The sequence below is a fragment of the Lutjanus erythropterus genome, chromosome 10, assembly GCF_056507025.1.
Source record: "Lutjanus erythropterus isolate fLutEry1 chromosome 10, fLutEry1.hap2, whole genome shotgun sequence".
Classification (NCBI taxonomy): Eukaryota; Metazoa; Chordata; class Actinopteri; order Lutjaniformes; family Lutjanidae; genus Lutjanus; species Lutjanus erythropterus.
Genome location: NC_139326.1, coordinates 37190856 through 37204738, shown reverse-complemented (window position 1 = coordinate 37204738; position 13883 = coordinate 37190856). Strand labels below are relative to the sequence as shown.

Below are 13883 nucleotides of genomic sequence, written 5' to 3'. Positions count from 1 at the left end.
GAAAATAGAAAATTCAAAAGCTTTTATGCCCAAAATTGCTCTTTTGTTAGGTAAAGGTGGCAGATACCTGCATAAGTTTCTGTAAATTTTCCACCATATATAACCACTATATAACCAGAATTGCCCAAAACTGAGGTAGCAGCTGGAATGGTAAGGCATCTTTCCACTCCATGCCACCCCCTCTAGATCCGTTCCTGCCATGTCCGAACCACAAGCTCAGGAATTCCATTTGAAGGCATCATAACAGCTAACTCTCTGCAGTCAGGTCGGATTGTGGGTAACGTAGGTGCCAGGTTTTGAGTCTGACGTGACAATGCTAATTGTGCTCCCTCAATTAGGGTTACTTCCATCAGTGAAACTATTTCTGCCTGTGGCTCAAACTCTGAGAAATGATTACAGAGCTTCAATTCAAGACAGAAAATAGTTGAACTGTACATGTTGGTTTTCTCTGAAGTGATCTAATGTACCTGCCTAACAGCTGTTCCTGAGTCTCCATTAAATCTAGGGCATTTGTGTAACCACAAAACTTTTGGCATCAAAGTTTCATTTTTAGTCTCGATTTTCACGCTGAAATTGAGTGTTGAGCAAGTGTTTGTTTCTTACTGAACTACTAAACTAAACCTGTCTCTGCCTGCCTCCTCCCACTCCAGCCTCAGGCCATTTATCTCTGAGGGTAATACTCAGCCAAATTTACGGCCACATTTCCCAGGGCATGGAGCCTTATGAGAAATTTGCCTTTTAGGCAAGCTTTAGAGCTCCTTCTACGAGGAATGTAACACAGAGAGATATAGCACTGTAAAGCTGTCACCACTCCCTGGTTGTTTTAAGACAAATTCCTTCACATATAGAGCAGTCAAATACAGTGGAGGTGGTTAGTCTTGATCTTGAAGTTTTCTTGTATTCAGATCAGTACTAAAAATGTTAATCATGTGCTTCATGCTGAGTGGAGTCTGACTGAAGTGTTCGGAAGCGGCGTCTCCTCGACCATACAAAGCAGCTGGTTGTGTGAGAGTGTGTCTGAGCAGTGACATGTTTTATTCAGAACAGCACTCGCAAATACACAAAAAAAATAGCTGAGGCTTTGAATTTACGAGGCATGACCAAACGCCACCCCAGAGGAAGTCAGACGACAAATTGACCATGTTCAGGGATAGAGTCTAATTTTGGTGGGCAAGAAGCCCTCATTGACTTTCTCCATGCAATATCTGCTCCCTTTGTATTCAGGATTAATACACTTTAACAGAGGAGGCAAAAGTACACACATTCTGTACTCAAGTACACGTACAGATACTTGTCTGAAAAAAAGATGTTGATAAAAGTAGAAGCGCTGATCAAACTTCTTTACTCAAGTACAAGTGAAAAAGTTTAGGCTCTGAAATGTGCTCAAAGTAAAAAGTTGTCCTCTGAAGGACATTTTCACACCAGCTGTTTCTGTGCAAAGCTAACTGACCCTCACCTTTTCTCTGAGCCTCCCTCGCTTGTCTGTCTTGTTACTTCTTTTTCATCTCGATTGTCTTTTCCATCTTGTTATGTCTTTTTCATCCTGTTAGTTTTTCGTCTTAAGACTTACGTAATTTTTTGTCTCGCTACACCTTTTACTTTGTTTTTTGTCTTGTTAAAACACTTTTTGAACACTTTTTGTCTTTAATTTTTTTCATATTTTTTGTTGTTATGTCTTTCACATCATTTTCATCTTGTTACATATTTTTCTCTAGTTACGTCGTTTTATGTCTTGTTACATATTTTTTGTCTTGTTATGTCTTTCATGTCTTGTTACATCGTTTTAAGTCTTGTTGCGTCTTTTTCTCCTTGTTACAATTTTTTAAAAATGTTTTCATATTTTTTGTCTTGTCATGTCTTGTTCCATCTTTTTTTTTGTCTTGATACATCTTTTTCTAGTTACACCTCTTATGTTGTTTGTTGTTCATCTTTTTATGTTTTTTCGTCGTATTTAACTTCTTTATCTTATGTCGTTTTTTGTCTTGTTCTTTTTGTTTTGTTACATCAACAAAATATTCTTTTGAATCTTTTTCATCTCATTATGTTTTTTGTCTTGTTATGTCTATTTCGTCTTGTTATGTCTTTTAACTTGCTTCTTTTGTCATCTTATTTAATTTTTGTCTTGCTATGTCTGTCATGCTTCATATGAACTGATAGATACCCCAAGAAATTGTCTTTTCTATGTGTTACTGTCCCACCCATTTAGGTTGAACTCAGTCTTGAGGTTGGGAAGGCGTCACACTATGATGCAAAATAAAGTTATTCAATAATTCCACTTACCTGCATTTATATTAAAGTAGTGAGCAAGTTTTGAAAATGTAAGGAGTAGAAAATACAGATATTTGTGTTAAAATGCAGTGAATTAGAGTCAGAAGTTGTTGGAAATATAAATATTCAAGTAAAGTACAGATACCTGAAAAATCTACTTAAGTAACAGAGTATTTGTACTTTGATGTTAGATGCTGACGACAAGCTGTCAGGCCAGAGAAGAACACAAGACAGAATTTAGCTGAAGGAATTTGGGGAGCTGAGGACAAACAGCGGTCACTCACATCTGGTTCAATTTTGATGAGTGCAACATCCATTTTCTGGTCCACGTCCTTGACTGTGGCATCGTAGTGCGAGCCGCTTTTCAGCTGCACTTTTATCCGCTGCTTGTTGGCGAGTACGTGAGCATTGGTGATGATCCAGCCGTCCTCTGACACTACAAACCCAGAGCCACTCGACACAGAAACCTCCTCGCTGGAAAATGGCAGTCTGGCAAGAGAAAGGGCAAAAGGGCAACATCACTTTTTAGTGTTGGAGGTGTTTTAAGGCTTTGTTCAGACTGCAGGAAAACCAGACTTGTCTCTAAAATCAGTTCTTTAAGACAGACAGTTATTTGCAAGTTATCGCATCAGCACTTTATGACAAGGGTCCATTAATTAACTTAAGTTAATAAGCATTAACTTACAGTTAATTAATAGTTAACTAATGTATCTAGTAATTATTAACTCACAGTGTTCATGTTAACCATGGCATTAAATCATACATTAGTTAACATTAGTTACAAACATAATAAGCATTCATTATTAAAAGTTTACATGTTAATTAGAGTACTAACTAATATTAGTATGTGGTTGACAAAAATGTTAATCAACATGTATATCATGAATTTCACAGCTAAACTATAGAAAAAACATTTTTCCTGTAACTGGAAAAGGGTGAGATCAGTGGACACAATTCATGGTCCACATGTTGAAGTTTGCTTCTTCCTTTGTCCCCATGTACATGCTGATTAACTTATAGCCTAACCTATAATTTATTGCACATGCTGTATAATCATTAATTAACCATAATTAACATGTATTGATTCTGAATAAGCATAATTTAACTATAATTAACCCTCTAGGGACTTGGTCACTTTCGTTATAAACTATAAATAATGTATGAATTAATACAAGAATTCACCATTAGTAAAATAGTAAATAAAAGTATTAATTAATGGTTAACTGATGTGTGTAATTAGTTAATTAATGGGCCCTAATTGCAAAGTGTTACTCATGCGGGTGACGAGTCTCTCCAGTGTCTATGCACTATTTTACCCTGCAAACAATCAGGCTTTTAAGTCACGCTGAAGAACTCCACCATTGCAACTCAACGATGGAGGAGGCTGCTAAACGTGTTGTAAAGATGTTCAGCCACTTTTATGCACTTCTGTCATTCTGGATTTGACGCTGTTTTTAAGTGTCATGTTGCAAATGACACAAAAGACTTACGAAATCTGATCGAACGGCCAGAGGGCCTGGGCTGAGATGCATCTGCAGAAATCCAATTGGAATCACATTTCAAACCACCTTCAAATGTGGCTTGGAACCAATTAGCAAAAATCGGATTTGCTGTGAGTTTTTCTGCTGTCCAGATTTCAATTTGGATGCAACACATCCTCATACCTACACAACAGAATATGTAAATTGCCACTGGGTCCCAAATTACATAAATGACCAATGGAAAGTACCAGCAGTGACACGCATACTGGACCTTAATTATGCTACACAAGTTCTGTGACATGACATTTAACACATGGTTAATGTTGTCAAGTGGTTTGGTTAGGTTTAGGCAAGAAAAATTACTTGGTTAGATTTAGGAAAAGATTGTGGTTTGAGTTCGGATAACTACAGTGTGTTTGTCACATGATGTATGTCACATGACGGAAGTCAAATATGTAACTTAAAACTTTAAATAGCCCAACATTGACTTCTGGGGCATGAACCTCCTGGGTGAAAGTCCTGTGTCCACCCTACCTTCCATGTGTGGACTTCCTCACTCTTTATACTTCTCCAGTCATGATTACTACAGCCACTAGAATTCACCACCTTTTTTCTGGTGGGGTTGAGCGGGCAGCCTGAACAAGGCCTAATTGTGTTGGTTCGGTTGGTTTTACCGTTGGAAAAGTTCCAGATGCACCACAGCTGGGACAATCTTATCCACCACATCTGCAATGAAGTTGAACTTGTAGCGCATGCTCCCTGGATGTTGCATTCCTGTGGGGACAGAGGATAATAGAGGATAATGGGTGGACAGGTTAGGCCATGCAATTTCTCTACATGTTGGATTCAATGTAAAACTTTAGTCAAAGTGTTTTTGCTATGCTAGTGGCATAGCTCTGTGAACGACTGACTGATTGAGTTTGATCCCTTTATAGACTGTCATTAAACTCTAGTGCAATATTAAATCAATGGGGTATTCTTTAGCATTACTTGCATACTGAACTTTTACATATTGATGTGAAATAGTGGAGTAAACATAGGTGTTACCAATTATACTGATTCAGGTCTCCTTTCATTTAGTATAGCAGAGCCTTCCCTGTAGGCTGACAGAATAGCAGCACCCTGACTCTGTTTGACCTGAATGGGACATAATCTTAATTAATATCATTGTTAACACTTAACCTGCCACTTCATGTTGTGTGTTTGAATCCACTGCCTGCAGGACTAAGTCTTTTTAACCACACAGCAGCTAATGTGGCCTTAAACTCTAATTAATTCAATGTGAATAAACTTTTTAATGTATTCTTTCTTCTTTGTCCAATTTAAAACATATTAATGTGCTCTTAATTGGCAAGATGCAACAGATAACAGTTAGAGGTTAGAGAGATTAATTTCTTATTGTGCGAGTAAATACTAGGAAAGCGTTCTCAGAGCACGCCTCACAGTATGTCTTAATTCGCAGGCAAGTAGTGGCACGTCATTGCTCTACTGGGAACTTTTGCGGTGGTTAATTTCACTGACATCATGGACTAACCGCAAGCACAAACAAAAAACCCACATCACAAACACTAAGATCAGAATATAGCTGCAAGCGATGATCGGCGTCCAAACACATTGCAAGCATTTGGATGTGCGTCCTATTTAATTAACACAAAGCACCTGAAAACGCGCAACATGCACATACATGTATTGCCACATTGCTGGCAAACAGGACTTTGCAACCTGGGCATTCAAATCCTGGACCGTAGTGTTACACTAGGGATTAATCACTCATTCCTGACACGTATTTTGAGGGGGTTTTATGCTGGAAAATATATTTTAAAAGCTTTTAAAAACTTTTGGATATTAAACCTTGTAATGGGCCAGCCTCCTATTGATTTAACTTATAAATGCAAATCAAAACATTTCATAAATTCCATATATTTCATATATATAAATTAGTTAATTAGAGCGTTGATATTAGTAATGTTTTTAAATGTTTCAAGAATGGATGTAATATTGTTCTCAGGAAACTCACTTGTTTTTAAGATAAAACTGCAGTGACTATTTCAGGCAACATGAAATGCAACAAGGAGAAATATGGGTTCCAAACCTGTCCGCTTTAGTGTATTATTTGGGGGTACTGCTAATTAATAAGGCAGGAGATCACCATATATGTTGATCAATATTATGAACCTAATATAAACTGTGCATGTAGCTTGAACGCCATTATAAGTGTGAGGATGAAATGCAAAGTTCAGCCTGTGATCTGTCACTCTCTGTCTGGACAGCTTCATGGATGTGATAATTTACAATTCTTCATTGTATGAACAAACTGAATTAGTTACAGCAAGTAGTCTGGTGTTTTAAAAATCATTCTAATAAGCTGTGACAGATTTCATATTCTGTTTGCGTTCAGACACGAGTTCAGTGCAGCTTGCTCCAGCAGAGGGCTCATACTGTATGTGCTGCAATGTTAAACACATTCAGCCTGATTAAGGTAATTATGAATCATTGCTCTCAATTGGTGTGAGATTTCGAAAGGATTCTTTTTTTCAGTGCCGCTCTGAGAAAGGCACGTTTCACCACATCCTACTGTTGGATGTAAATTATATGCTGCTATCTGTGCCAGTAGGCTATTTGGCACAGGGAAGTGTTTTGCAAATATGAATCCCGTGTTCTTGCACGCTTTGTTTAGCTTTCACTTGGAACTTTGTCTGAGATTCTAAATGCCATAGCAAATCGCTTGTTGAACCTCCCACAGATCTGACCCCCTCACAAAATACACACTTTGCATCTTCATCATTCAGTCTTTTGAAGGAGCCTAAGTGCATCTAAGTGTTGTACTGACCACATTAACAGTCTCAAGTGTTTGAATTCATGGTGCTTTGTTCTTGTTAATCAATTAATTAAAGCGCTCAGTGTGCTTCACCAGCGCATGCACACAGCTGTTGAATATCTTTTCAGACAGCGAACTGGGCCTACATATTTTCTAAATAAATTCCCATATGTTCTCAATGTTATAAAAACGTTTTTCCTGGTTTGCTGTTATTATATTTCCCAAGTGACAGGAAGTAGTTTGGATGGACATTGCAAGGAATCCCTGTTTTAAGTCCTGTGTTATAGGGCATGTGTTTAGACCAATACAACACATCTGACACCAGCAGCAGTAGTTGATTAACTTTTTTTGTAATAAATCATTACAATATTATGCTTCAAATGCAAATTACAAGATATACATTCTTTGCATTTGTGGCGCCCCCTCGTAGCAGGATATTCCAGGACTGCTCAGCAAAGATTGGACCTAGCATCTGACAAGTACATCAAGTGTGATAACAATAGCTTTAGTCCTGCAGCCAGACCTCTCTCCACAGCACTCACTGTTGAAAATGGCAAAATCCCTGCAAATAAAAGTAACAGTGCTAGCTTGTTAACATTCCTACCGTTAGCAACCACTTGCCACTTTCAGCAAGTAGGTTGCTAGCTTGGAGGTTGTTGTGACAGAGACTTTGAGAATGCAGATAGCAGATGTGGATGTTTCCCAGCAGGGTCACACCCACACTCTAAAGCCAGTGGGTCAGACTACATTAGCTTAAGCCAATTTTGATTCATGAGTTTTTATGTAAAATTGAACCTTAAGACACAAAAAGTATCATTTCAAAACTGAATGCATTGTCAAAAAAGAGGAGTAGCGAAAACTGACTTGGATAAAATTCAAAATGGTATAAAACTTATCCAGGTGAGAAGTGGGTTAGCAGAGTCCAGGAAAAATCAGTATATTTTTAAGAAAAATCTGATCAGCATCCCTGAGATTTCAAAAATAAGGAGGGTTTTTGAACCAAAAGAGATGCGTTTTGGAGACTTTGTCTCCTGCATTATGGTGGCTTTTAATTAATTCAAATAACAAAATAAGTACACTGCAACAACATTTCCATGCTAAATACTTTAAATTTTACTTTTAATTGTCAGGAAGGAATATAGAATCATTCGTCCCTCTAGAGTGAACTAGTGGTTTTCGTCACTGCCCCTAAAAGAAAATCAATGTGTCAGTTTTTTACAGAATGCATGCTGCTTTCCCTTAAACAGGAATTCTTCTGAAGTTTGATTTGGTAAAACTGTACTGTTGCACAGGTGGAAATGGCAGGCTTTTGGAGCTGTATAGGGCTTATACATGCTGAAACAGGTTGTAATAATGAAAAGGACAGGAAAAAAAGGTGCAGAATTTTGTCAGGAATCTGGAGCGACACAGGAAAATTGTGACTCCAGGAGGAAGTAAGGGGAGAATGATGAACAAGTCTCCTGGGAAAATCATATGTATCAATATGTTGAGCAGTGGGTGAGACTGGCAACCTATCTGCTGAGTATGGAAACTGTAGCTGTTTCACTTTCTGAGATCCAGATACTTTTAGCGCTGCTTGGACCCCTAATCATAGAACAGTACATGCTGAAGCCATCTATACATCTCTGCTGCCTTGCCACCACTTTATTTGCAGTTTATCAGCTGCTTTTTGATCTGATATCAAAAGAGCTAAAGGTTTGAGGAAATAGAAGGTCAAACCTCAAGGCTGGTAACGGTTTTGGGTTTCATTTAAAATGCAACCTGCTGTGTTCACCTGTGATTGTGTCCCCCTAAGAGCAGTGCAATCTCTTCCCCCGATAATATCTCCATCCTCTCCTCAGCTCTCTGAGCAAACTCGCAGTTCCTGTCCTCAAGTCCCCGCATTCTCACTGATGCTGTGTTTACAGAGTTGTACAAATGAACTTGTCTCTGCAGAAACAGCCTTATATGCAAATGACAGTTTGTCTATTGCCAAGAGCTAGTTTGGCAGAACACCAACTATTTTGCCTGTCAGTGAGCTCTACTAACAAATCAACAGTATGCTTGCAGTTGGCAGGCAGATCCTGTAACATTCACTATCCTCTCAATTACACTGTGCGGATATGCCAGCTTGTGCGACTGTGGATCATCCGTCAGTAGTACAATACCACTTCAACTTGACATGTTATCTAATCTGCTATTGAGTCTCCAAATTGTAACGAGTGTAAATATGCTGGCAGGATGCATAGCAGTTCACACAAGATTTAATATTTCCATCACAGATGTATATTACTTCAAAGACGGTTGCATGTTTTAAGATGCCTTTAATTGGTAACAGTCCAGTGTGTAAGATTTATGGGTTTCTATTGGGAGGATATGGCTGGAATGGAATATAGTGTATTGTTCAAAGGTATTCATTAGTGTATGATCACCTTAAAATAAGAATTGTGTTTTGTTACTTTTGTTAATAATAATACTTCTGTTACCCGCCATGTTTCTGCAGTATCTCAGAATCAGAATGGACAAACCAAACACGAGATCTAGAGAGGACCTTTCATGTTTTTAAGTTTTGCAGGCACCATTCACACTTGGAGGAGGGTGAGATGAGGGGTATTCAGCTGATTGCAATCTACAACCTCACCAGTAGATGCCACTAAATTCTACACACTGATTCAATAAAGGTAATGTTGGAGAAACCAGCAAGAGTAACCCCATGTCTATACTGCAAGTGACTCAGGTGCACTATTCACTTGCACGTCTGAAACACTTTCATTCTCACAGGCGTAATAGTAAGTAACCTGAAGCATTTATTAAAGTCTATTTTCTTGACAATGCAAATTTGCTGTTGATTCCCAGAAAATAAGGCACTGAATTAATATATTCATCTACAGTTTGTAGCCAAGGCAGAGCAGAGCGTGGTCCTGAGCCAGAGAGCAGCTCACTCTGCTCCGATTTATGATCCCACACACTCTCCCTTCACTTTACCCATCAGCTGGGAAATAATTAAGACAGAAACTTCTTGAACTTCTTCTGCTGTGTTGTTAAGAGACGTACCAATCCATTTTTTTTCCAGTTCCGATCTGACTCTGACATCTGAATTTGGAAACTGAACTTATGTTTAGTGGTAAAAAAGTTCTGTACCAGTTGATGTTGATGCACGGGTGAGTTTTCACCATCTGGAAAGCTTGTGCAGTTCATGTAATGTAACTTGTGTATTGGCATTCTTCAGCTGTTGTGGGGCACTGTAGGATTGCAGCTTGTGACATTCACATGTGCAGCTCCCATTTGCATCACTTCAGATGATGCATTGCTTAAAGTTTAATTATGCTATTTTATGTTCCAAAATGCTAATGCTACTCTTTAACATTGTTTGTAATGTGTTTGTTCAGACCACGGTGGTTTATGGTGGTAACTATCATTATTTTTGTGCTGGTTTATTGTAACACCATCAGTGAGGTGGCTAGTACATTTCTTCACTCCAGCTGTGACAAACTGGAACATGTTTTCCTAACACTACAAGAATACGCAAATTAGAGGACTTATATGGACTTATATGGACTTACTGCAGGTCTGCAACAGCTACAGATTCTGAATATTTTTCTTTTTCTGTCAGATCATTTTATTAATTTATTGCTGTCAGGATGCCGAGAGAATTTCAACAAATATGGCAAAAATGCTTCTGAAATACATGACCTGCCTTAACTCTAAAAGCAACATGGTTGTTATTTATTAAGGTGTCAATTCGGTTCAGTTCAATTCAATTCAATTCAACTTTATTAAACCCACAAGGGGCAGTTTGTTGGAGCTGTTTGTTACACATAAAAAAAACTCACAGTAACATACGAACAAATCATGATGTGGTGGTGTTAATGTGGAATAGCATCTATAAATAATGTTCATAAATAAACTTTAAAGAGCACAATAAAAAGATCATAGAAAAACACAATGATGATGATGCTTTAAAAGACTTCTCTAATATCTCTTCCTTTTCTCAACCACAAGGTTAAAGCACATTCATGGCTGATTCTATCATTTTGCAGAGAGCACTTTTACAAATCTGATAATATATTTTACAGTAAAATTAGTTAATAGAAAGTGCTTTGACCCTGGCTCTTTTTCAGAGACAAAGGGGAACTGGAATATATTGAACTGCAGGATGAAGCTATGATCTTCATTACAATTAAGTACTGCACAAATCTAACAGGCTGTTGAAAAGTTTTTTTTTCATAACACTGAAAATGAAGACATAATCCTCTGTATGCAACTGAAATATCTCAGTTATTAGAATAAATAAAACAGTCAATCGGGAACACAAGCAGCGGTTCAAGGTTTCCCTTCAGTATCATGGTGGATGATGGAGAGTGTGGTGGTGGTTGCTCTTTCTCGCTCTCTCTCTCTCTCTCTCTCTCTCTCACACACACACACACGTCTTGCATCAAGCAGACAGAGCAGCTACAGATATGCCAACACTTCTGGCCTGTCTGTTTCCAGATCACCCTGGTTACTGAGCAGCAGTGATGGAAGGTGATGAAATGTACTGACAGGCCTCTTGACATGCACGCTGCTATCTGCAAGTCACAGTCCTCGTTCCACACTGGGAGCATAAGTTAGATGGGTTTAAGTTTTCTCATTTTAAAGTTTTTATTCTTTAGCCTGAGAGCATCAGCTCACCCAAACTACCTACATATTTGTTTGTCCTGTTTCAGCTGTAAAACAATGGAAGTGAATAGATTTTTTTTAAATTTGTGGTGGTCACAGCATTAAAAATAACATATTTTTAAAACATTTCTTTTGAATCAACGTAAACATCTCTTTTCAGACACAATCCCCTCTGTGTTTTCTGACAACTAGTCTTTGTAGCACACTGTTAAAAAAAGGTGAAACAACTCAAAATCTAAAGGCAACTTACTGGGATAGATTTTTGAGTTTTGATATCTAGATAGTTTGATAATTTTAATGTTAAGGTGCGCCGTCGCCTGTTAGTTTATTGTATTTTCACCTGTGTTAAGGTGCGCCGTGACCAGGTAGTTTTTATATGTGAGAAGTTTCTCTGACAGTGACGATGCTTTAATCTGTTATGATGCTCCAACACCACATTTTGTCAGGGAGGCTAGTTTATCGCTATCTTGGTCTTGCTATTATGACTCCTGTGGTGTGTTTCGCTGTTAACATTAACATTATATTACGTCTGATTGTGATGGGCAGGGCCCAATTTGCTAATTTTGCACTGGGGCCCAGCGCAGCGCTGACTCATTACATCACTGCTGGTAATATGATTTGAATTAAAGATATTAAAATACTGACCTATATTCACTTCCACTTCAGTGAGTTTACTCAATAATTTTGAAGATTTTTTTAAGCGTCCGCCAAGTGCCTATCTCCAGTGATTGCTCAGCATCATCGTGTGAGAGGGAGCCAAATCTCATTCCTTCAACACAACAAATTTAATTGCCCATTAAAGAGCCGTCATCCTGATCATTATGATGAATTTGAGAGAAAGAAAGCAATAAAGGGACCAGTGGAAAAAAACTGTCAGCAGTAATTTTCTGCCCAGTGAATGTTTACATTTTGAAAAGCATCTGCCAGTGAGCCCTCGCAACAAGGGCCATAATACAAACTGTAATATGTTAAGTCCATACAGGAGAGACTTGATGTCTTTTGCAATTTGGAGGAAAAAAAATATATGCACATATCAGCATCTGCATCAACAATCATACAAAATGAGTTGCTACAGGGGTTGCTATCTGCAAATATCCAACATTGTGCATCCCTACTCCTCAGTAAAACTGAATACATATAGACATCTAACTTTCTAAACCAAATACTGCATATCCTCATTTTGGTCTGGACACAAACAATCTTCTACTCAGTTTTCACCTATAAACCATTAAATACTGTTTGGCTTTATGATGGTGGTTTAGGAATTAGTTGCATTGCTAACCTTATGGTTAAAAAAGCCAAATAGCCTAACTGGGTCAGAACACCAGGCCACATGTCTACCTGTGAAAAAGTACAGTTTTTTATGAACTAACCACTACATGATTACAAACAGGATCAACATGTATCCAACCTTTGTTTTGTCATGGTGCTATGTATTTATTTTTTGCTATATTGTGACAGAGACATCTCCCCTTGCAATGTTCCTGATTGAATCATGCTTCTCAGTGGCAGTGGGTATCAAAGCAGCTTCATGTAGACAAACAGAATAAATCTAATGAGGCTGCAATGCGTTTTTAGCACAAAGGGAAAAGAAAAACTACAGCGTAGCCCTTTTCCATCTGGACAGAAAAGGAACACGGGGAGTATTGGAGCATTGGAGTACATAAATCACACACACACACAAACCTCTGAGCTAAAAAAAGGGAAGAAAACTAACTGCCTAGTTTTTTTGTGCACATTCAAGACTATGCTCAAGAACCTCTTATGGTGGAGGTGATTTACAATTTTTGAAAAAAATATTGACCGCTCTGTTTATACTGACTGCTGACTCCTCACTCCTCTTAACTGGCCAGCAGGGGCCACAAGTCATCAACCAGGTTAAGCGGAGCTAAAAACAAGGCTTACCTCGTATGTTGCAGGCCAAATTTTGGACTTTGCTGTGGCTTGAAAGCTTGAAGTCATATAGAAGTTTCATCTGGAAATGAATTCCGCAACCAATATGTTATGATCCACTGAAGTTAGGCACCATACAAGATGAGTAAATCCCAGTTGTGCGAGCTTCGTGGACATTGCTCCTATGCATCTCCACATTCACCATATTGGAACGTTAAAGGTCCTCTAGTGAACACATGAGAGATGCAGCCTTCTGTCCAAAACCGACTATAACTCGCTTAATTCTGAACTGATTTTCATGATTTTCATTTTATTATAGGTACGGGGAATTGAACATGATAGTGGTTACTTACAGTTACTGAGGGCAACCTAATCGTCTCCATGCCAAAACATGAACCTTTTGTGGTTTTATTCAAAAATGTAGATTTCTATATTGTTCTAAATAAATAACAAAATTCTCTAAATAACAATATTTAAATTGAGAAGTTTGAACTTAGCTTCCTGTTTATTGTTATCTTATTAAGTTTATACAGTTAAGTGAACCCAGGACGCTCAGTTACACCATTACACCCTAGATTCTCAAACTGAGGTGCGTGTACCACTGGTGGTACGTGAGCTCCCTCTAGTGGTATATGAAAAGATGTAAGAGGCATAATTTTCAAAATTTCAGATGAACGCATGAGATCACTGAAATGTAATTTAAAATAAGTTTGGTCTTTCCTGTATGTTTGTTTCAGTATCAGCCTGCTAGGTTGTAATGATCGTGCACGTAGTGCGTACATATA

General features: G+C 38.2%; 1 protein-coding gene across 1 annotated transcript in view; it reads right to left on the bottom strand.

Annotated features, from left to right (window-relative positions):
- The window catches only part of htra4 (HtrA serine peptidase 4), a 31985-nt gene that overhangs the window by 10991 nt on the left and 7111 nt on the right, over positions 1 to 13883 (bottom strand). Inside the window, exons 2-3 of the mRNA XM_084729632.1 lie at positions 4424 to 4523; positions 2553 to 2757 (exon numbers count right to left, since the gene is read on the bottom strand). Of these exons, the coding sequence (XP_084585758.1) occupies positions 2553 to 2757; positions 4424 to 4523 (305 nt within the window). The remainder of the gene's footprint in view (positions 1 to 2552; positions 2758 to 4423; positions 4524 to 13883) is intronic.